The following is a 23,481-nucleotide window of genomic DNA, read 5'->3' as shown; positions in this document are numbered from 1 at the left end:
ACAAACGTCAAACATAGACTCAGTCTGCCTTCACATTTGATATGAGGCCAGCACGTATAGTGGCCTCAGCAGGCTATTACTGAAATACACGTGCTATATCATAAACTATGATATAAATAGGGAGGTCCTATTAACATGTTTAGTTTTAAAGGACACCTTCCTGCCTTTAGTCTCATTCATGAGCAGTATTCGTTTTCTTCTAACATCCAGAAGTCTGCACAATGTGTTTCATAGTTTGTAACAAGCCTTTGACAGGTAAACATAACATGACCGAAAAAAAAAAGAGAGAGAGAGAGAGTGTTGACATAAGAAGAGAAAATTCTCTCAATTATGGAGACAGACAAATGGTTCATTTATGTTTGATGTGTGTTTATTCCTCCCTAAATATCGTCGGTGAAGTTCGCCATGCACGTCAGATTTTCCTGCGCATTTTTATACCTCTGCCAACAGAGAGAGAAAAAAAATCACATTCTAACAGACAGCTGGTGCTTAGAATACAGTTGAATAACTATTAAAAAACAGATGATATTTAGATGATAGTTCAGTCTAACACATGTGCCAGTGAACCATTAAACGTCTGTGAAACTATGCAGTTATGAAACGTAACTTTAACCTCAGCCAAACCGATTTGCTCAGTTGTAAATAAAACAGCGAAGTAAACGTGACCCGACAGACAGAACCTGAGTGAATGAAGTCCAGCGTTTAACCACTGAGAGCTAAAACTCAGCTGAGGTTTCAAAGCTGTGTGCTGGTGATTGGACATCAGCCGCTGATGAAGCTGTTCGCCTATAAAGTGCTCTGTAAGGAAACGAGCTCCAGCAGCTCTGCGCTCGGGGAAAACACTATATTTACTTATCTTGTGCAGAAAAATGCGCTGACATTGCGTTATATCGAGCACCGGCTGCCCAGTTAAACTGTGACTATCACCAGGTAACGTAGGCGTGTTTCTTGAATTAGCAGCAGGTGTTAAACAGCTGACAGATGAGGAGGAGGATGCATGCAGGTAAACTGAGGGTCTGCTGAGCTGATCGCTGGTTTCGTGAGAAAAATGTCAGCTTGTTCTTTATGTTACAGAAGCACAGAGACACAAGACCAGGCGGAAAGAGACGATCGTTCGGTGAAAATGAGAATCTGCGAATGCAACATGTGGAACACGGAGAGTGGAATATGTAAACAAACCGGTTAATGTACCCCCTCGGTGCGCTCTGCATGCTAACTGTTAGCAGAGCTAGTGAAATCTCTGAAAACATCTGAGCACTTTTGCAAGCATGTTCTATGTTGACAACCTGACCAGACATACGGCGCGACATTCGCGGCTAAAACACTGTTAAAAGTGTAGCTGGTGACAGAAAAACGGGGTATTTTAAAACTACACCACCACCATTGCTGCCTGTGATTTGATCTGCATTCTGGGATAACTGGCTGCCCCAAGTCTACACAAGCAATCGATTATCTAGGATCGACCTGTTTTGACTTACTTTGCACGGCAACCAATCAAATGTTAGAGAAGCTGCATGGGCAGCGTTAACCCCGCCCCCTGAGTTTGATGGGTGAGGCTGACAGATAAAATTATTTCATGACGAGAGCCAGGCGCCGGGACTGCCAAAATGAAATAAATAAATATATCATTAAATAATTAATTAAATGTATCAATAATTAATTAAATGTGTCAATAATTAATTAAAATGTGAAATACATAAATAATTAATTAAATGTGTCAATAATTAATTAATTAAATGTGTCAATAATTAATTAAAATGTGAAATACATAAATAATTAATTAAATGTGTCAATAATTAATTAATTACATGTGTCATAACTATTTATTTAATTAATTAATTCCAATTTTAATTAATTATTGACACATTTAATTAATTATTTAATGGTGTATTTAATTAATTCATTATGGCAGTCCTGGCGTTCCATACAAAGCTACCTGCAGATACCGGTGACTCAGATCCAGGAAGAAAAAGTAGAAACTCTACAGAAAAATGATTTAACAGAGTAAGAAAGAAATGTCACAGGGATTTGGATGAATTCAGTGCGTCGGTAGTGTTAGCAATGCCTGCAGATATTTTATTTCTTGTTTATAATATGAACGCGCTCTACAGAGTTGAGATCTCAGGACCACTTGAATGAACCGGCATGCTGCTGAAACCATGAGGTGATGATTTGTGCCTTGAAAAAAACAAAACAAAACAAAACAAAAAACAAGAAACTTTGTCCTCTTCCAAGCATGTAGTGGAAAAAAAAAAACAACAAAAAAAGACAACTTTGGCCAAAAAGGAGCACAGCTGTTCGACAACAATATTTTGGTACACTGTGTCATACAAATGATGCGTCAATACAGGGAAATATTCCCCACATGACGCCACCGCAAGCTGCGACAGCTGACGCCGAGTAGGATGGAATCATGCTGCCATCAGCTTGTTGTAACAGAAACCAGGATTTGTCAGACCAGAATGTGTCCTTTCACTCTTCAGTCACCCACATTTGCTCATTATTACCTACTCTAGCATGAGCTCCTTGTTCTCAGCTAACAGTGATAGAAATGTGTATGGTCTTGGGCTTCTGTTTCTTGGTTATCAGCCCCAGGGTTGTTTGAGTTTTGCCTTCTGCTAGCTGCATATTTGCAGTATGAAGATCACATGAATGCAAAAAAGGAAGAGACACCAAACTAACTGCTGTGTCACAGATGTTATTCAGCTCAGACTGGGTTATTCTACCAAGAGTGATAAAATGTGCATGAACCACATCAAATCCACATGTTCACATCGAAGCCAGTAACCATCTTTGAGTCAAAAGTGGGGTAACCATCCACCCCGTGACCACCTTCTATCATGTGGCCCATACTTAACCCATGTCATAATAAGTGAGCGAACATCTTATAAGACAATAAGTGGAAACAAGATCTCTTAATCTATACTGGAGTTTCTGGAGCTGTGGAGAATTATCCAGAAACAGGTAGGAAAGGAATCCTTAGACTTTTGTTGACAAAAACAAAGCATTTGATTTCTGTCTATCGAGTTGTACACTGCTCCTCCTTGAATCACTACCTTATCGTGGTGGAGGGGTTTGTGTGTCCCAGGGATCCCAGGGGCTATGTTGTCTGGGGGCTTTTGCCCCCTGGTAGGGTCTCCCATGGCAAACTGGCCCTGGGTGAGGGACCAGACAAAGAGCGATTCATAAGACCCTTATGAAAAGGACACCGAGGGAACAGTTTACCCTGCCCGGGATAGGGTTACCGGGGCCCCGCCCTGGAGCCAGGCCCGGGGAGGGTGCCCGAGGGCGAGCGTCTGGTGGCCGGGCCTTAGTCCATGGGGCCCGGCCGGGCACAGCCCGAAGAGGAGACATGGGCCCATCCTCCCGCAGGCCCACCACCCGCAGGAGGCGCCATAGGGGTCGGGTGCATTGTGTGCCGGGTGGCGGCCAGGAGCGGAGGCCCTGGCGGACTGACCCCCGGCTGCCAAGACTGGCAATAGGGACATGGAATGTCACCTCTCTGGTGGGGAAGGAGCCTGAGTTAGTGCGTGAGGTTGAGAGGTACCGGCTAGATATAGTCGGGCTCACCTCTACGCATGGCTTGGGCTCTGGAACCAGTCTCCTGGAGAGGGGCTGGACTCTGTCTCAGTCTGGAGTTGCCCCTGGTGAGAGGCGGCGGGCTGGGGTGGGTATTCTAATATCCCCTCGGCTTGCTGCCGGTACGTTGGGGTTTTTCCCGGTGGACGAGAGGGTTTGTTCCCTGCGCCTTAGGGTCGGGGAACGGGTCCTGACTGTCATCTGCGCTTATGCGCCGAGTGGCAGTTCAGAGTACCCAGCCTTCTTAGAGTCCCTGGGGGGGCGGGGGGGGGGGGTACTGGAGGGTGCTCCACCTGGAGACTCTGTTGTCCTGCTGGGAGACTTCAATGCTCACGTGGGTAACGACAGCGAGACCTGGAGGGGCGTGATTGGGAGGAACGGCCTCCCTGATCTGAACCCGAGCGGTGCTTTGTTATTGGACTTCTGTGCTAATCACAGTTTGGCCATAACGAACACCCTGTTCGAACATAAGAGTGTCCATAAGTGCACGTGGCACCAGGACGCTCTAGGCCGTAGGTCGATGATCGATTTTGTAATCGTATCAGCAGACCTGCGACCATATGTTCTGGACACTCGGGTAAAGAGAGGGGCTGAGCTGTCAACTGATCACCACCTGGTGGTGAGTTGGATCAGGTGGCGGGGGAGGACGCTGGACAGACCTGGTGCACCTAAACGCGTAGTGAGGGTGTGCTGGGAACGTCTAGCAGAGGCCCCAGTCCGCGAGATCTTCAACGCACACCTCCGGCAGAGCTTCAACAGCATTCCGAGGTAGACTGGGGACATTGAGTCCGAATGGACCATGTTCAGCGTCTCCATTGCCGAAGCTGCTGCATTGAGCTGCGGCCGCAAGGTGGTTGGTGCCTGCCGTGGTGGTAATCCCCGAACCAAATGGTGGACACCAGAGGTGAAGGGAGCCACCAGGCTGAAGAAGGAGTCCTATCGGGCTTGGCTAGCCTGTGGGACTCCGGAGGCAGCCGACAGGTATCGACAGGCCAAGCGGAATGCGGCTCGGGCAGTGGCTGAAGCAAAAACTCGGGTGTGGGAGGAGTTCGGAGAGGCCATGGAAAAAGACTTTCGGACTGCCTCGAAGAGATTCTGGCAAACCGTCAGACGTCTCAGGAGGGGAAAGCGGTGCTCTACCTGCACTGTGTATAGTGCTGGCGGAGCGCTGCTGACGTCGACTGAGAAAATTGTCAGGCGGTGGAAGGAATACTTCGAGGACCTCCTTAATCCCACTGACACGTCTTCCGAGGAGGAAGCAGAGTCTGGGGATGAGGGGAATGCCCCGCCAATTTCCGGGGGCGAGGTCACTGAGGCAGTTAAACAACTCCTTGGTGGCAGAGCCCCTGGTGTTGATGAGGTCCGCCCCGAGTTCCTGAAGGCTCTGGACGTTGTAGGGCTGTCCTGGTTGACACGCCTCTGCAATGTTGCGTGGAGATCAGGGGCAGTACCTGTGGACTGGCAGACCGGGGTGGTGGTCCCCTCTTTAAGAAGGGGGACCGGAGGGTGTGTTCCAACTACAGGGGGATCACACTCCTCAGCCTCCCTGGGAAAGTCTATGCCAGGGTGCTGGAAAGGAGAGTTCGTCCGTTAGTCGAACCTCGGATACAGGAGGAACAATGCGGTTTTCGTCCTGGTCGCGGAACACTGGACCAGCTCTTTATCCTCTCCAGGATACTTGAGGGTGCATGGGAGTTTGCCCAACCAGTCTACATGTGTTTTGTGGACTTGGAGAAGGCATTCGACCGTGTCCCTCGGGGTGTCCTGTGGGAGGTGTTGCGGGAATATGGGGTGTCTGGCCCATTGCTACGGGCCATTCGATCCCTATACAACCGTTGCAAGAGCTTGGTTCGCATTGCCGGCAATAAGTTGGACTCGTTCCCAGTGGGTGATGGGCTCCGCCAGGGCTGCCCTTTGTCTCCGGTTCTGTTCATAATTTTTATGGACAGGATTTCTAGGCGCAGCCAAGTGGCGGAGGGCTTTCGCTTTGGTGGCCTCAGAATCTCATCTCTGATTTTTGCTGATGATGTGGTTCTGTTGGCTTCATCGGGTGAGGGCCTCCAGCTCGCACTGGAACGGTTCGCAGCCGAGTGTGAAGCAGCGGGAATGAGGATCAGCACCTCCAAATCTGAGGCCATGGTTCTCAGCCGGAAAAGGGTGGAGTTCCCACTCTGGGTCGGGGATGAGTTCCTGCCCCAAGTGGAGGAGTTCAAGTATCTCGGGTACTTGTTCGCGAATGATGGGAGAAGGGAGCCGGAGATCGACAGACGGATTGGGGCTGCAGCTGCAGTAATGCGGACGCTGCACCGGTCCGTCGTGGTGAAGAGGGAGCTGAGTGTAAAAGCGAAGCTCTCAATTTACCGGTCGATCTACGTCCCTACCCTCACCTATGGCCACGAGCTGTGGGTAGTGACCGAAAGAACGAGATCGCGGATACAAGCAGCAGAAATGAGCTTCCTCCGAAGGGTGGCTGGCCTCTCCCTTAGAGATAGGGTGAGAAGTTCGGCCATCCGGGAGGGGCTCAGAGTAGAGCAGCTGCTGCTCCACATCGAAAGGAGCCAGCTGAGGTGGTTCGGGCATCTGACAAGGATGCCCCCTGGGCGCCTCCTGGGTGAGGTGTTCCAGGCATGTCCCACCGGGAGGAGGCCCCGGGGCAGACCCAGGACACGCTGGAGAGATTATATCTCTCGGCTGGCCTGGGAACGCCTTGGTATTCCCCCGGATAAGCTGGAGGAGGTGGCTGGGGAGAGGGAGGTCTGGGCCTCTTTGCTTAGGCTGCTGCCCCCGCGACCCGGCCCCGGATAAAGCGGATGAAGATGGATGGATGGATGGAGTTGTACACTGAGACAGTCGCACATCCTGCCTACCTGCTGGTTGGTTTGCTGCTGTGACAGATGAGCTTCTCCTCCTGCCTCTCCTTGTAGCCACTCCACACAGGCTTCTAGCCAGGCAAAGGGCACCTGGACATGCCAGGAGGACTGCAGCCATGCTTGGGTAGCACGGACCACTGCCTGAATCCCAGGAGTCATCTCTTCCTCTAAGTGTATTTGGCTCTCTTCTGCTTTTCCAGCTGCTTTCTGTCAGAATATACAGACTGCTTTAGCCACATTCTTATTCCGAAGCTGCTTTAGCCACATTATTTCAATTCAGGTATTCATATCATAGTCGCACTTCTCATTAATTACTCAATAACACATTTAGAGTTTTAATCATTCACAGTTTTTATTGTCATTCAGTCAATGAGTCACTGATGCATTGACTGAACAAAATTATGTGTGCAGAAAAAAAAACACACAAAATCACAACAAAAGGTTAAAAAGACTGTAGTGTAACGGTCTATTACACAGTAAACACTAAAAAAAATTAATTAAGATGGTAGTGAAGAATAAAAAAATAAAAAATTTATTTACAAAAATATGTAAGTGTATAGCTGAGGTGTCTGGTGGTGGTCAGGTAAAAAAAATGCAACACAGTAGTTATCTGTAGTGCACCGTTTGTTTGTTTGTTTGTTTTACTTAATGTAGTTTTAACTTGACTGTATTGTAAGTGCAAAATATGAGAAGAGATAAAATTCTACATTTAATTTACAATGATCCCTGAGCTGAGTCCCCAGTGACCCATGACGGATTAATAGTTAAGCTGTGTTTTAACATGTTCGTTTTTAAATGAAGCCTCTTAGAATAAATTTAGCCTTGCAGTTTATCTTATTTTGTTTTCTAAGTGAGTACTCCAAATGGGCAAAAAATTAATAATAATTCAAGGTAAAGTGTTGAATGCTAACCCTCACTAGATTGCAGGATGAGCTTTTTTGCACACTAGTCTCTTTGTAAAGCCCTCAAACCACTGGGACCATTTAGAAAAGACTGTTTTATAACAAGAACATAATATTATTGTATCTGATTGTTTTCTTGGGTTATTTGAACAAGGTAACCACACTGTCCCTGTACATGATCTTAAGCAGACGTAAACAGATGTTGCAGGACTGAACGGTTTATTAATTTTAAATTGAAATCGCCAATGAAAACAGTTCAATTACGACAAATATTTCGGATGTCTTTATCATTATCATTACCTTACAAAAATTATGTTTATGTCTTGCAGGTATTTCATGCAGTTGTGCTTTTAAACGTAAAGTATGAAAAACAAATGAAATTCAGCTTTGAGAATATGCATTTCAAATCAAATCGGGACTGCGAAAATATCAGAAAAATTATATATTTTTCCCAACATTGTCCAGCCCTGCTGTTGGAGAGCATGAAAGGGATATCGGGTAAGAAAAACTTTACCAAATAAAAGTGTTTATAACCATTTAGCTGGTATGTATATGTTACCTGAGAAGCACGGGGGCAGACTCGTCCATCAAGTATTGCACAAGTAGGTAGAAAGGCGCCAAAGTTGATTAACCCAGCCTAGTTATATAACAAACCTGAACACAAGCATCCAGCAGCAGAGGTCCCTACTCACAACAGAAGGCCTTAAACCAAACACTCGTGTCGGAAAAACGTGACCATTAGCCTTGCAAATTGCATCTTTCTAAACTGGAATAACTAGAAGGGCTACAGTTAACAGTCGATCCATGTCCGGAAACAGACTGGTATGTACCGCCTCGGTTCTCGTGATTGGCGTTCGTTGTAGCCAATCGGATTTATCGCCTGCTTGAGTCGATCTCCGTTCAGCCAATCAGCACACGGTGAGTCGTCTTATCATTTTATTTCCAGGTTCGGTGGAGAAGGAAGAGGCAACTAGCGAGGTGTTTGCTGCAGGTTTGTGTTTTGAAGATATATATTTGTGCTTTTTGTTGTTGAACTGCACGGCTACTATAATGAGAACTACGCCTTTAATGTTTGTTTGCTCACTGTGTTGCTTGTTTGGTGCAACCCGCTCTGCTTGGCTGCGTTTGTGCTGAACCGAAATTAAGGCAACATGGCGAAAGTAGCTAGCTGCTAGCGTGCGCGACTTAGTGTACTCTTTGTATTGATCGATTGGTTATATTTTAGCAACTCGTTCGCGTTAGATCCGTGTCGCGTTACTGTTCGCATTTGAAGCGCTAAGTGGTGCAGAGTAGTAGGGAAGTTTTAAATTCCAATGTGAGCGCAAGAACTCGAAGCGTTTCACTGCGGGCTGGCTAGCTCCGCCGACGGCTAACCGCACCTTAGGCAACGGTCCCTATGTTAGCTTTAACCGGACCAGCTTACTTTCGATTTGGTCACCAGTTCACTATCTTTTGGCTGCTATTGGTTAATATAGTATATATTACTTATATTAAAAAAAACAACCATCGCCTTGTTGTTTTTAGCAATAAGTTATTTTTTGGTCTGCCATTATATGTTAGTGTTAACTATTTAACTCCTGATTATAAAGCTGTCGCGGTTTCTCCTCTCTTCAGCCAGACAAACCCCGTGCGTGATCACATTACAGCTGATAACATTTAGCAACGGTGTTCATTCTGATAACAGTGGTCTTAGTTGATTATCGGTCACTTCAGATAAAATATAAGAATTTAAACCCATCATTGGTGTTTACCGAACTGTCTTCTCGCGCTCTCTATTTATATGCCATCATTTCAGTATTTTAAATTAGCCTCTCCCTCTCTTTCAGGTCGCAGGAGTTGTTTGGTTCTTGCTCCGGTAGTTCCGCCTCTCAACACGCCCTTGTTCTCCTAATAAATATCGGTGAGTCTCTGGGATCGGCCAGTTTCTTCCATGTCAGTCCTGCGATCTACTTTACTCAGATGATTTGTCTAATTTCTTCATTTTTTTTCTTGCTCTTACAATGATAACAAAAAACCTCAGCTCACAGGGGCCAGTTTTCTGCTTCTCCCTTCCAATTGCTACCATCTCTATCCCTGATCGAGGTGTTTGGCTCTTCTATTCTTCTGTTAGAAGACGATGGAGACAGATATTGATCAGCAAGAAGAGGCTTCATTCAGCAACACAGAGACTAACGGTAAAAACCTCATTTTAAAGTTTTGCATGTTGTTTAAATACATCAGATTTTGGACACGGTTGGCAAATCTGTGTATTTGGAGATTAAAGTAATTGCTTTTTTATGTTACAGTAAGGGATCTAAATATTCACTGGTCTATGTTTAAAATTGTGTTTGTGTATTAAAAGAAGTCTTTTCTTTCTTAGATGTGCAGAGGGAGATTTGTATATGTTTAGCTTATAATGGGAGAACAGTTTGAAATCACTTTTCTCTTTCGACTGAATAGTTCATTTATCTTGTTGAAGCGTGTGTGTGCACGTGCACGCTGGCGCAGTGTTGTCATGCTGTGTTTTTATCTCCTTTTGCCAGGTAAGCGCCCCGCTGAGGATGCAGATGAGCAGAAATCATTCAAGCGCTCCAGGAACTCGGATGAGATGGTTGAGCTTCGCATCCTCCTGCAGAGCAAAGTAAATCAGCTTCTCTTTCATTTCACATTTCATGTTGAATCCTTATGTGATTATTTATATTTTTGTCTCATTCTTGTGGGTAGCCCTTCAGTAAGACTGACAATGTCTCCTACTCAGACCATTTTGTTTTTTGTTTTTGTTTTTTAAATGTATTTTTCATGGTTTTCTTTCTGTTCACCTCATTACATTTATGCCTTTTGAATAATTAATTTCCAGGCTTCATTATATTCATAAAGTACTTCTCCTCACATTTAATTGTAATGTCTTTTAATTGCAGCACCATAATTAATATTTACTCTTCTTATCTGTTCTTTGTGTTTTTAGAATGCAGGAGCTGTAATTGGGAAGGGTGGCAAAAACATCAAAGCCCTGCGTACAGACGTGAGTACATCTATTCTATGCAGCCTGAATTTTAATTTTGTTTAGGATTTTAATTTTTTATTCTATAGTTTTTCTATCTCTCTCCTTCTCTCTTTCCACTGGCCTCTAAAACCTGACTAGCCTCTCTTATGGGACAGCAGTTTTTGTTTAAAATATATATATATTTTTTTTTACAGTAATAGCTATTCAAATATATTTAAATATTTAGCTTTTGTATTTTCTTACATGTAAACAAGGCAAAGTTTCTAAGCCTCCTGTTCATTAGGTCCTCTGACAAACCAGTTGGGGTTGTGTTTATCTTTGTTTTTTGTTTTGTTTTTCTTCTCACATAAACATTATGTAATCATCTAAGCTAAACTATCCCTAGGCACAAAGGCCCAATTTCATGTCCATTTGTTTCTTCACAATGATAATTTATTGTCACACTGCTGATGTGGAAACACTGGTGCTCCTGTTAATTTAAATTTATGAGCACAGTGCTGAGTTTGTAAGGTCACCTGCTGCTCAAGCTAACTTTTTTTTTTCCCTTCTTTTTTGTGTTTAGACAAACAGGCCAGTTGTTAATTCATTGAGTTTCATTGACTTTCTCTAGCCCTCAGCAATTTGTTGTCCCCCTCTTTTCTCACTGTCTCTGGTTTATTCCCCAACATTGAACTCTTCATGATAATGATATGCCATTACCCATTTTCCAATGTCACTTTTCCTCCTTTTCTCTCTTTGACAAACCAATCTCTGAGAGAATCAAATTAAAGTAACATTTGAACAGTGTAGAGCCTGTATATTAAAAATGTATTCCTCTTCCCTCTTCCCTCTCCCCTTGTTTATTATTTTACTGTTTACTTTTTTGCCCACTTCCTCCTCTGTTGCCCATGTTCTGGATGGCCCCTCCTGCGCCCGCCCACCTGACACCCTGGTTGGCCCTGCCCATAATCGTGCCCTGTCCTTAAATGGGCGCCTTACTTGATTGACATCTGTGCTCGAATGGCCCTGGCCCCTGCCCATGCCACGCCCAGTACAAAGCCAGTGTGTCAGTCCCAGACAGCAGTGGGCCTGAGCGGTATGTCCCTAAGCTCCTCCCTCTCACTGCCTGACTACAGGTCAAATAAACAAGAAGAGATGAATAGTCATCCTGCCTCTGTCCAGTCACTGTATTTTTAAACTACCTGTTCATACAATATATTAGCCTGAGTCAAAATGCCTAAATACCTTCATGTCCAAATCTGCCTGTTGATCCAGTAAAAGCCATGTGAACAACCTTTTATATGCCATTTTTAAAGTCACGTCAGCATTTAAACTTAGGCTGGTGTTGTCAGGGTTTTTCTGCCACTATCTTTTTAAATCTTTGCTATAATCTGTGCAATATGTCCGTGTGTTTTTGTGGTTCCTCTTTTGTTTGTTTGTTTGTTTGTTTTTAAGTTGATCATCTATCCTCTTTATCTTTCGTGTTTTCACTTCCCTCCCCCTTTCAGAGTGGATATACTGGTGTTATTTTTAATTTTTGTTAGTTTCATGTCCTCACTTGCTTCATCATCTCATTCCTTCCTTATGAAGCCCTTCTTTTATATTGATAAACTACAGTAGTCCATCCATTCTGAAATGCAAAAGGCAAGCTGAGATTCAAGTGTTGTGTTTTTTTTTTTTTTTTTTTTTTTTTTTTCCTTTCCTGTCTTCTGCTTTATCTGAACTTGGTTGACTGCTGAAGCCATTGAAAATACAGGATATCTCTGTCCTGCTCATTTTTGCATTCTTTGGTTTTATATTTATTGCTTCCTCCATCCCCTTAAAAAGCAAACAAAGCAAACTCGAGTGGTGGCAGACTTCATTTACCATGGTGTAATCTGCTCTTTTACTCTTCAACTGCCAACATTCTGCTCCCATGTAAAAACTGTGCTTAAGTTTTCCTCCTCAGTAACTAGTGTTTATTGTACTGTCACTAGGTGGGTGTGGACACCAACATTTTAACTACAAATTGACTGTCCAAACTATTTATTTATTTAAAGAAAAAAGAAAAAAAAAGTTGCGTGTAATTTAAAAAAAAAAAAAAGCGATGGGGTTATTTATTTGATTTTCCTCTGCGATTTTAAACGTACTGTTTTGCGCATTTTGGGGTCTTTGTGGTCAAAATGTTTGTGGTTTGCATCCACCAAACTCTGCTTTAAGATTTTAGAGTTCTCTTTGGCACCATTGGTGCTCATTCCTGCCAGTTCCTCCTCAAACCTCCCTTGTCTCCCCTCTTCAGTGGTCACCAAATGCAGTCACTTTTCTTTGGGTCCTTTTAATTTTGTCTCTTTGCTTTCCTTCTCTGGACAAAGACTTTCCTTTTCATTGCATTGTTTGGGTGCCAGCTTTTTGCCAGTTACAGAGGTTAAAAAAACAACCTTGACCTAACATGTAAAGTTTAGAAAACCAAAAAAAAACTGGACGCAAATATTTAATTTAGCTGTGTTAGTCTCATTGAATCATTATTTGGTGTTTGACAGTTTTTTTCTATGGCAAAAAGGGGGATGGTATGAATTCTATAATCTAAAATGTTGTTCCCTTCCTCCTGGGATGCCTTGCCGGCACCCCAACCCCACCCTCTAATTGTTACGCATGGATGAATTCTGAAGCATCCTGAGCATCAGTGCAGACATTGAAACTGTTGGAGAAATCCTGCTGAAGATTATTCCAACATTGGAAGAGGTGAGCACTTTTATACCCCCGTTTTATTTAATTATTTATTTTTCCCCCTCTGATTTTAAGTTATTGCAAAACTAGTTGTTGCAAATGTGAGTTGCTTTGAAAATTTCATATGCTTGTTGTAGGTGTGAGCGTGTTTGCCAGTATGTGGTTTTTAAGGTCAAACTTCACTGGTTTAAAGGCTTTCTGATTGCATGTGTCGGCAGTCTGATGTGACTATGTATAACACTGTTTCTATGTGCCTCTATCTACCATTAATTGGTTTTTTTGTTTTGTTTTTTAAAGAATAAATATTAGAATTTTCCCTCTAAGAGTCTTAAGCTACATTTCAGGTTGAATATGCTCATGTGTTCCCATTGGCAATCAGGTGTATGAGGTAACGATGTATAAAATTTGTATTATGGTTTGAATATGTTAAATGTCCCGTGCAGTACCAGCAGTACAATGGGATGGATTTTGACTGTGAGCTCCGTCTGCTGATCCACCAAAGCCTGGCCGGTTCTATCATTGGAGTGAAGGGAGCCAAGATCAAGGAGCTGCGTGAGGTATCTTCAAAAAAATGGAGATTTGTTTTTGTTATGTTTGTAAATTTTATATTCTTCTTAGACTTGATTTAAATGCCATCTTTTGTTCATCTGTCTTTCCCTAATAAATGGACAGCCTTGGGATTTTGTTAAATGAGCATCTGTTTTCTTTGTCCATTCGTGTGTGTGTCTGTATTTGTCTCCAGAACACAAAGACCAGCATCAAGCTGTTTCAGGAGTGTTGTCCCCAGTCGACAGACCGTGTAGTTCTGGTTGGTGGTAAAACGGAGAGAGTGGTGGAGTGTATCAAGACTATGCTGGAGCTCATATCTGAAGTAAGGTTATCTATTCTGGAGTAGTTCATTTATGTATTTATCTTTGCAGCTATTTATATATTGAAAATTGCTGATCTATGGGAATTTTTTTTTTTTTTTTTTTTTTTTTTTTTTTTGCCTTAGGTTTGGTTGGGAGTTTTAATTCAATATGAAATCCATGATAATTTCACAGAACTTAAACCATATAATAATAAATAATACATAAATAATAATATTGTTGCGCATGATCCCTCTATTTTCTTGTAAATTAAATTGACGCTCTGGGCAGGCCTGAATGTTCTGTTTCCCTGTTTCAGGCTCCCATAAAGGGCCGTACACAGCCCTATGACCCCAACTTCTACGACGAGACGTATGAATACGGTGGTTTTACCATGATGTTTGAGGAGAGAGGGGGTGGACGCAGACCAATGGGAGGTTTCCCAATGCGCGGTAGCCGGTCCAGCCATGGAGAGCGCAGCTTTGACCGAATGCCTTCAAGTAGAGGGGGAAGGGGACCCATGCCTCCGTCACGTCGAGATTACGATGAAATGAGCCCCCGCCGAGGTCCTCCCCCACCACATCCGAGTAGGGTTGGTAGAGGGAGTAGCCGTGGACGCAACATGCCAATGGGACACCCACACAGAGGGTAAGAGATGAGCACAGATAACATGCAGTTTGCTCCCCTGCTTTGCTTTTTCTTGTGCACAAATCAGTCTTGTCCCAAGGCATTCCCACTTAAGTGAGTTTGTTATAATAAGAATACATTGCCCATCTTGTAAGCATTCACTGATTTGCTTAATACTATAGAGCTTAATGACTATAGAGATTGACTGACCATGTGACTTTCGCGCATTGCATGCTGGATACTCGTGGCAAAGCAATGCATCAAACGCAAGCATTTGCAGCATTGCAAAACGTTCATTCTCCGGTTCCGATACCTTCTTTCTTTGTCCCCCAAAAAAGTTATGTACAAAACGAAGGAGAACAATGCCAGTCCGTACAAAGACAGACTTGATGAAAAGTCAAAGAAAAGATATGAGGAAAAAATCAAAGGAGTGAAAGGGTCAGACCCTTACGAGCACACAGAGTGGACAAAATATGTTAGTGTGCTGCCCAACTTTCACCACGCTCATATTTATAATTACACGGTTCTTGGAGTGAGTGCATACACTCATGAAGTTTAGTAACTTCAGGTCACTGCAACAAGCCCAGGTACAGTTTACTGACGGATGGGTACAGGACCTTGAAATGCACCGTGTAGAACGAAAGACCATCGTACGTATCATAAGTTTACCAGTCTCACAAATCGTCTTCATAAATACACATTCGTTAACCGTTTATTAATAGGACTTTAAGCTCAACAATAATTAAATAGTAGTGGAAATAATTTCTGATTCGCATTACAGAAATGTAGCAGTGACAATAATATTGTATGCTGTAATCGTCCTGGGCAATTAGTGATACAATAAACAAAGGAGCATAGTGCGACAGTTTCTGTTCAGCGCCAGACTTGCTTGTAACCTATATCACCAATTATGTTATGAAAATGACGTATTAACTACTACAAAACACTGACCTTTGTGGAAATTCTTGGGGCAGACTAACATGTGAGCTGGAGTGTTCTGGGACGTTATATTTGGTCTTTGAATGGCTGCAATCCAGGCCATCTGTCGCCTCTTTGTTACTTCGGAAACATGGCTCAAACAATTTCTCTTCAACGACGTAATCCGATTAAAAAAAAAAAAACAAAAAAACAACAAAAAAAAAAAAAACGATCTCTTTACCCGTCGGCTTCCCGTGGCTGTCATGCGACCGGCTATTGCAGTTAATAATACAACAGCTTCTTGACATTTTTGTGTTTCTTTTTATCGCTGTGTAATGTAATTTCAATTGAAAGCCTGCGTGCGCTAGTACCTCTTGCCACGAGTTCCCAGAATCCTTTGCGGTTTTACCCCTGAATGACGTCACATTTTCAATCTCTATATAAAATTTGAGTTCGAAGTTGAGTCCTTTCACTCCTGTTTAGCGCTTCTTGAGGTTGATAGGTTAAAAAAACAGCAACTCTATATTCAAGAGCACTTGCTCATTTTCCTACATGTCCATATACAGAGCTTAATCTCTTCAGGTGCCTTCTTTCCATTCAGATGCGTTCTGTTTAGGGTCAACTTGGTTCAGTTGTCTTGTGTAAGACGAACTAAGTCCAGTATTCTGTATGTTATTGAGTGGCTATCATTTCATTAAGTGTATGTGCTCATCATTGTCTGGGTGTGTTTGTATCTTTTTTTTTTTTTTTTTTTTTTTGTGCGTTTATTTGTTTTTGCCGACCCCCATCTCCATCTTGCCCACAGAGATGATCGTTACTATGACTCGTACCGCGGCTCAGATGAGAGGTCAAAGTAAGTTTCTGCCCCTAAACCTTTGACTAAACCTCCTAACTAATCTCAACAGGGATACTTTGACATTCTGATTTTCAGTTGGTTTGTATTACCTGCATTTGTCACATTATAAGTAGATGTTCTGTAATTCACTTCATGTTAACGCCAGTGGGATTTTGCCCATCGGTCTGTGTTTGGAGTGATTCGCTGCTGCTGAAAGCCTAAATTTACATTCACAAATGAAATGGACAATTTGTCTGGAGTTTATGAAAATTAATTGTTAAGGTATCCCCACATGTTTCCTCTGCTCTACACATTTTTCTGCTCATTTTTGAGAAACTAAAAGATTTACTCTTCTTTTGTATTGCTAACTACTAAATACTACAGTTTGTTTTTTTTAGTACCCTAACCTTCATTCACATGTTCAGCCCATCTATTTGGAGTGCTTTGTAGGACAGTAGAGCAACACTGTATGACAAGCTCTTTCTTGTGATGGTAACACATTCATTGTGCTACTCATTAGATAGTTATTTTGTGGTGGTGTGTGAGGGTCATGTGCTGATGTGATGCTTGTCACTTACAGCCCCTGCTAAGAGGTATGCTTTCAATGCCAGCTTTTGATTTAAAAATATTTTTAATATATAGAGATGTATAATTTTGCTTCATTTTGGACTCTTAAATCCAACCTGAAGTAAACCAATTCAAGCAAATTATGTTGGGTGTCAAACTATGGGCGGGGCTATTAAAAATTCTAAAATGCAAGCTCTGCGATGACAAAACAAGAACAAAGCTATTATGATACCCTGACAGTAGCCTTGTTGATGATATCTCTAAGACTTTTTTATTATTAACAAAACGTGGGGAAAGAGTGTAGCAAAAGCACTACATGATATTAAGTTATGATGAGACTTTTATCACAACATTAACATCTGTGCATGTATGTTCTTAAGAAAAGAAAAAGTACAAAGTACATCCAAATGTGTTTCTTCAGTCTTCTTTATTTTAGCTCAGTCGTGTAGGGGGGGGAAATTCAGCAGCCCTTGGCTCTGATCATCATCACCACCACCTGTCACTCCTCTCACCATAACACTGTCAGAGCTGTTCCTGTTACTGTGTGGGAAGATGGCTGAGAGGAAATGTGTTTATACTGTAATCTTGCTCAGCGTGTGTGTGCAGTTTGACCTGGACCAGAAATTTTCTTTGGAATGTTGTCAAGCATTTTTCTAAGCTTTTTCTATTTCTTTCCACCCCAACCCACATCTCCCTCTCTCTGTGTTTCTGCCCACCCCTCCCTTCCATCACCAGTGACAGAAGAGGCAGACCGGATCGCTACAGCGATAGCATGGTTAGTGACCCTTTGCTAAATGCATGCGGCTCTGGTACTAGCATCTCATTGGGTGCCAGCGTCCACAACCTAGCATACTTGTTGGTCCTGTCGCCACACAATATGCTGTGATTGTCCCATTATCCTGTCATGACAATAATGGTTTATCAAGTCAGCATGTGATCAACTGCCATAACCAGAGGGATTTTTTTCTAGGTTTTCTTTCTGTACGTCTGTCTGAGGCGAATTTCTTAAAATTTGGCACAAGTTTGTTTGAACTAGAGTATGAACTGGTTTCATTTTGGCGGCCAAAGATCAAAAATAGTTTGAAACAGTTCATTATATATTGTGTAAGTGTGTAACCATGGAACTGATCATAAATGCCAAAGAGTATTAAATGGTTAAGTGATAACTTTACATACAGAAGGGCAGGGCTGGGCAGGATGTAAATTGAAATTTGATTGGTTGGCGGAAGGATAAAATAACAAGGTGGTAATTCTAGTTGACATTACGTCGTCACTCGTGCAAATGAATGTGCATACACTCAAATGAGCCATGGATCCAAGCTAGCTTTTGCATGGTGTAAACCATCCCACCAAATGACCGTAATCACCACAGCCGGAGACACCCCATAATAATCAGCTATAATTACCCTCTTACTGTGTACTTTTCACGGCCAGCCTGTTTTTCCTGTAAAGTGAGGGAGGATGTTGGAAGGGTAGGGAGGTAGGGGGTGGCCGTGGTTGGTTGCTAAGCACTAATAATGCTTTGTTGACAGACTGGAAGGTCTCTCTCCCTCATTCTCCCTCTCCCTCTCTGAGAGCTGGCAGGATACTGCCTGCCGTTGCTCAGCAACAGCTATTTGAATTGCTTGTTGCCCTGGTGACAGCAGCAGCTGAATAGCAGCTGAAAATGGGGGCTGATGGAGATGCAAGGAGAGATGGGGAGGGGGGATGGAGGGAGAGAAGGAGGAGGAGTCTGTATTATGGATGAAATACTGGGTGGCTTTTAGTTTAGTCTACTCCATGGATGCTGCAGCTTCAGCATCCGTGCATTTTTGCGTACGATCTGTGGGATGTAAAGATGAAAGGACTTCATTGTGCTGTATGTAACTGGTCTGTGTTTCTGTGTGTTTCTTACAGAGTGGCGGAGGATATGGTAAGTGCTAAACATCCTGTATTGCGTGACGAGGATGTGGTTACAATGCTGTTAACGTCTTAATCAACAGTACAGGTTGGAGAATTCTTAATAATTTAGTGTGGTGACAATAATTTTCTCATATGTTACAAATATAAATGGGCTAAAAGGATATTGCAGCTAATGAATTTGGGATATTAATTTAAATCTGTATTGTGAATTTTAAAGAAATTTGTTTGCAATGACATTTGATTTTAAACATGTTTCCAGCAAATGTTAAGGATTAGGTAGAGATTTAAATATGATTTAACACATTTCTTGATTTCTTTGCCATATGTACCCACTTATGGGTTTAAGTTTAGTATCAAGGGGGGGTCATTTGAACAACTGTTGGCCTGTCTTGGTGGTGATCACTGAGTGTTCTTTTTGTTTCCTCTTCTGCTCAGATAACAGTTCCTCGTGGGATAGCTACCAGTCAGGTGAGCCTCTACACTTCATCAGTCAACGTGATTAGAAAAGATTGCTTTTTTCTTTCTTTCTTTTTTCTTCCCCCTTTTCTTACCTTTCCTCTTCTTCTTGCCATCAGGTGGTCGTGGCTCCTATAACGACATGGGTGGCCCTGTCATTACCACACAAGTGACGATCCCTAAAGATGTGAGTGAATGACAATATAGAACTGTAAACTTACACCTAAGGAAGATCTGTTTTATTTGTCTACTGTGCCCCATATTATAAAGATTGGAACTGTACATTGCAATCCAAGCATGTTATCTGCACTCTGTCATTATCATTATGACATTTAAGTGGCATTTAATTTTTTGTGTGTGTGAGAGTTGCTGTTAGGTGTGCAGCAGCTAAAATTTGCCAACAGAATATCCACAGTAGACAAGTCATTTAAGGTCCATTTATTGGTTTTATTAAAGAACTAACCACTACCTAAAATAATTTCAAGATGTATTTTCATTGATTTTTTTTTTTTTTTTCCTGAGTAAAGCTTTTCTGTGTTTTGTGTCTCCAATTTGGATTTGTCAACCTACACGCACCTTTAGTCACAGAACCTAAAATAATTTAACATTTTGCCCGCCCCCTGTTCACCACCCCTCTTTTTTTTTTCTTTTCTTTTTTTTTTTTTTACTCGGTACAGTTGGCTGGCTCTATCATTGGTAAGGGAGGCCAGCGGATCAAACAGATCCGCCATGAGTCTGGGGCCTCCATCAAGATTGATGAACCTCTGGAAGGTTCTGAGGACCGAATCATTACCATTTCTGGCACCCAGGATCAGATCCAGAATGCCCAATACCTCCTACAGAACAGGCAAGTCCTGACATGGGCTCGGTATATTCCAGTGACTTTTATCCTGTTTTCGGTTTAGAAATTCTTGGTCTAGCATGCTGGTGGTAGTTATATCTTCAAGTTGTGTTTATAAGGCTCAGTAACTTGTAATGTTAGTTTTGAACTTTTAGAAAACCTCAGTCAAACTGTTCAGTGGTCAACTGACCTCTCATGAGTGAGGGTTGCATCATTAAAAGTATAATGCAACCCTCTCAGAAAGTGCATTCTTGTTTACTTATGCTGAGAAGAGCTGCTCATGTGTGAAAGATTAACTTTCCCTCAATTCATTGAACCTCACATTAATAGGGGAAAGGTTTGGTTGAGGTTGTAAATATGTTATATTGAAATTACATTCTGTTAGTCCACTTTTCGTTGGGTTTCTGAAATTCTGTTGCCTGCTGTCTTTTCTTCACTAACCCCCTTCCTTTCTTCCCATGCAACGTGCAACTAGTACAAACCTTCCTCTTACATGAAATGGCTGTGACGGAACAGACAAGCTTTAACAGCTGTTGTACATATCACGTAACATGTTTATTTTTGTTTTGTTTTTGTTTTAAGGGTTGATGTGATAGGCATATTTCGTTGACTGTCACATCTGTCCCCTGAAATATGATTGTTAAATTATTATGAAAAAAAAAAAAGCAGAAAAAAGAAAACAGTCCGTTTGCCATCAGAGCCGTTTCACTGTGAAGCAGGGAGTGGATTGATTCTTCCCCTGGCTGCTGCTGTGTGGAAGACTAGTGATTTTGTTGTTTTTAGTTAGAGCAACCGACAACAAATCACAGTCTGCCAAATAGCACAGGCTCCTCCTCTTCTGTCTCCCTTGGCAACCAGTAGGCACGTATAATACACACTACTTCCTTGTTGATGCTACTGCCCGAATGCTAATACAGCTGTAGACCTGCCGCCCTTTCTCTTGAGTAGGGTAGTGTTGCCATGCTAACTAACCCTTCCTCCCTCTTCCTTTCTCTCCTTCCTCCCTTTCAGTGTGCTGCACCTGCTTAGACACAAGGGCTAACCACACCCTGCTATTTTCCTCGTCTTCCTCATTCTCTTTCAGGCACTTCAGTCACATCTTCATCCTCTCTTTCCTCTGCCTCTCCTATTTGCTGTCTCTTTCCACTCCACATTCATGCTCCCACTCATATTTACAATTCCATTGGCTTGCAATGTGCAACGTTTCCCCCCCCCCCCCCCCCCCCCTTTGTGTGTGTTGTTTATTTTCTCACTCTTTTTATTTCAGTGTGAAGCAGTACTCTGGTCATTTGCTGTAGACCAAGGAGGCTCAAAGTGAAGAAGAATGAGATTGCCCCTCCTTCCTCAACCTTTCTGCCCTTCCCAGCACATCACCTTCAGACTATTCTGGATTGTGGGTGTCTTTTGGTTTTTTCTTAATCTTATTTTTGTATTTTTTAATGAAATAAATGTCCAACATTCCTGTGCATAAGAGAAAATGTAGATGTTCTGCATTTTTAAGAGTGTAATCCATTAGTTTATCAGATACACACTTGCTTTTTTCTAACACAGATAACAAATTATCCTTCAGACTTTTCACAGAAATAAACATAACCTTTATTTTTTGGATGGCTTTGTGTTTTTGTTTTGTTTTTTAATGACGCGTGTGTGTTTGTGACTTGGTGGAAATCTATCTTTTGTGCGTACATGTAAGCACATGTCAGCGTGTGTGGGTTTGGTGTGCTTTCTGTAGTCTATATTGGTTCCTTCGCACCCAGTTGTACTACATTACCACTCTGTGCAACATGCAGAACGTAAGCTTATTCTTTTTATTTTATTTTCGAGAGCTGTGGGGGACTTAACCCTTTCAGACTGGATTTTTGGGATGTTTATGTTGGGATTTGTGTGAATATAGCAGTTGTCTGATGAAACAGCTGAAATCTTTGATTTTTTTTTTTTTTATTTTTTTTTTTCCTCACAAATGGGGAAAAATGTAGCTAGAAATTTGTTGGCATTTTATTAGAACGTTGGAAGGAGAAGAGGGGGGGGGAAAAAAAGGATATTGAACCTCATTGTCCCTGCAGTTTCCTGCTCTCCATGTGCCCATGCTGTAGACTCCCCATTTTCAAATTACAAGATGAATAAAGATGATGCCACTTTTTACTAAATCTTGAACTTCTGTTTTTATTAATTCACATTTCTGGTCTATATCAGTTTCTAAGTGTTTTTAGTTAAATGCTGTTTTATTAATATACTGCCAAACAACAACAGTTGCTTAAAGGCACTTTATATTGTATGATAAAGACCCAACAATACTGCAGGCATGTGATTGAAGAGTGAGTATGTGAGTGCAACCTCAGATGAACAACATGACATATCACACTCATTATTTAACAAAACATTCAAATTGTAGACCCTGTGCTTCTGTAGAACCATTTTCTGTACAACTGTCAGTCTGATGATGTTGTGGAGGAATTTTGGCCCAATCTTCCTTACACATTGGGTTCGTTTTATTGAGATTTCTGTGTATTCGTTTATACACAGTTCTCTTGGACGGTGCTCCAGAAGTGTTGGATGTGGTTTTTTTCAGATAAAACTTTGCAAACAGAAACCACGCTGTCATGTTTTTAGAGAGAAGAGGCTTTCTTCAAACCTGGCAACCGTTCCAAACAAGTCATATTTGTTCAGTCTTTTCCTAATTGTGTTGTCATGAACGTCAACACTGATGGAGGACTGTAATGTCTGAGATGTATCTCTTGGGGTTTTTTGAGCATCTGAGCATTTCACAGGAACTTGTATTCCTGGGAATATGGGTAACTATAATGTTTGGAAATGACCTTTTAACCCTTGTCAGACTGATCTTAGAGAAGCATCAGTTGCTTCTCTAAGATCATTGCTGATGTCTTTCTTCTTTGGCAATTTGTTAACGCACACCAGAATGCTCCAGACAAATACACTACTATAACTTGTGCTTTTGTAGAGGTGCTCGCACCTGCTGATGATAAACACATTTGCTCACCATCACCTGGCCACAACTTCATTTTTCATACAGAAGCAGTAAGAGTGTGCTTAGTTTTTCACACACTGACTACATTTTGGGTTAGTTTCCGTTAGATAACACCACGATGTAATATGGCATGTGTTGTTGTTCATCTGAGGCTGTATTTACCTCATTTTAACACCCAGCAAGAACCACATTTTATATTCAGACGTGTAAAACCTTAGAACTGAAAGAGAGTGGAATTTATTTCACTTTCTTTAATATGAGTCCCCCCCCCCCCCCCTAAAAATAAATAAATAAAAAGAAAATAAATTCAAATATTTTCCGGTGAGTTCAAGAAAAGCAAAATACACTCACAATAGACTCTCGGAGTAAATGTATGAAAGTTTGACTGAATAATTACTCAGATTGTTTTGTTATTAAAATTTTTACTTAATAATTTTGTGTTGATCATACTCAGCCAGCAGAAATAAATCTATTGATTTATA

General features: G+C 42.1%; 2 protein-coding genes across 5 annotated transcripts in view; one reads left to right on the top strand and one right to left on the bottom strand.

Annotated features, from left to right (window-relative positions):
• rmi1 (RMI1, RecQ mediated genome instability 1, homolog (S. cerevisiae)) overlaps window positions 1–19,356 on the bottom strand; it is a 30,021-nt gene extending 10,665 nt beyond the window's left edge. The window contains exons 1-2 of one of the 2 annotated variants that reach the window (XM_026186753.1): window positions 19,268–19,356; window positions 6,447–6,656 (exon numbers count right to left, since the gene is read on the bottom strand). In XM_026186753.1, the coding sequence (XP_026042538.1) occupies window positions 6,447–6,656; window positions 19,268–19,288 (231 nt within the window). In that variant the 5' untranslated portion in view covers window positions 19,289–19,356. Of the gene's footprint in view, window positions 1–6,446; window positions 6,657–7,910; window positions 8,183–19,267 lie in introns of those variants that run through there. The other variant, XM_026186754.1, reaches the window with a different exon arrangement.
• On the top strand, window positions 8,269–22,160 carry hnrnpk (heterogeneous nuclear ribonucleoprotein K). Of its 3 annotated transcripts, none has more exons than XM_026186756.1 (17): window positions 8,269–8,342; window positions 9,178–9,251; window positions 9,462–9,525; window positions 9,874–9,971; window positions 10,296–10,352; window positions 11,366–11,409; window positions 12,962–13,034; window positions 13,463–13,576; window positions 13,762–13,890; window positions 14,187–14,515; window positions 16,218–16,265; window positions 17,550–17,589; window positions 18,711–18,726; window positions 19,152–19,184; window positions 19,292–19,359; window positions 19,850–20,019; window positions 21,281–22,160. In XM_026186756.1, exons 3-17 carry the CDS (start codon window positions 9,468–9,470, stop codon window positions 21,309–21,311), a joined length of 1,308 nt encoding a protein of 435 aa, XP_026042541.1. In that variant the 5' UTR covers window positions 8,269–8,342; window positions 9,178–9,251; window positions 9,462–9,467; the 3' UTR covers window positions 21,312–22,160. The 3 variants fall into 3 exon arrangements, with proteins under 3 accessions (XP_026042541.1, XP_026042540.1, XP_026042542.1); XM_026186755.1 differs by having other exon boundaries at window positions 9,372–9,525; XM_026186757.1 differs by lacking the exon at window positions 16,218–16,265 and having other exon boundaries at window positions 9,372–9,525.
• The last annotated feature ends 1,321 nt before the right edge of the window (window positions 22,161–23,481 follow it).

Source organism: Astatotilapia calliptera, chromosome 12, assembly GCF_900246225.1.
Source record: "Astatotilapia calliptera chromosome 12, fAstCal1.2, whole genome shotgun sequence".
In the NCBI taxonomy this organism is placed as follows: Eukaryota; Metazoa; Chordata; class Actinopteri; order Cichliformes; family Cichlidae; genus Astatotilapia; species Astatotilapia calliptera.
The sequence above is the reverse complement of the archived record's forward strand: the minus strand, read 5'-3'. Positions and strand labels throughout refer to the sequence as shown.

What these genes read in the sequence shown, in the direction of transcription:
- hnrnpk (XM_026186756.1), top strand. Translation starts at nt 9,468, where the DNA reads ATGGAGACAGATATTGATCAGCAAGAAGAGGCTTCATTCAGCAACACA. An exon ending in GGCTCAGATGAGAGGTCAAA is followed by an intron (nt 16,266 to 17,549) that starts GTAAGTTTCTGC and finishes TTCCATCACCAG; the next exon opens with TGACAGAAGAGGCAGACCGG. An exon ending in AAGTGACGATCCCTAAAGAT is followed by an intron (nt 19,360 to 19,849) that starts GTGAGTGAATGA and finishes TACTCGGTACAG; the next exon opens with TTGGCTGGCTCTATCATTGG.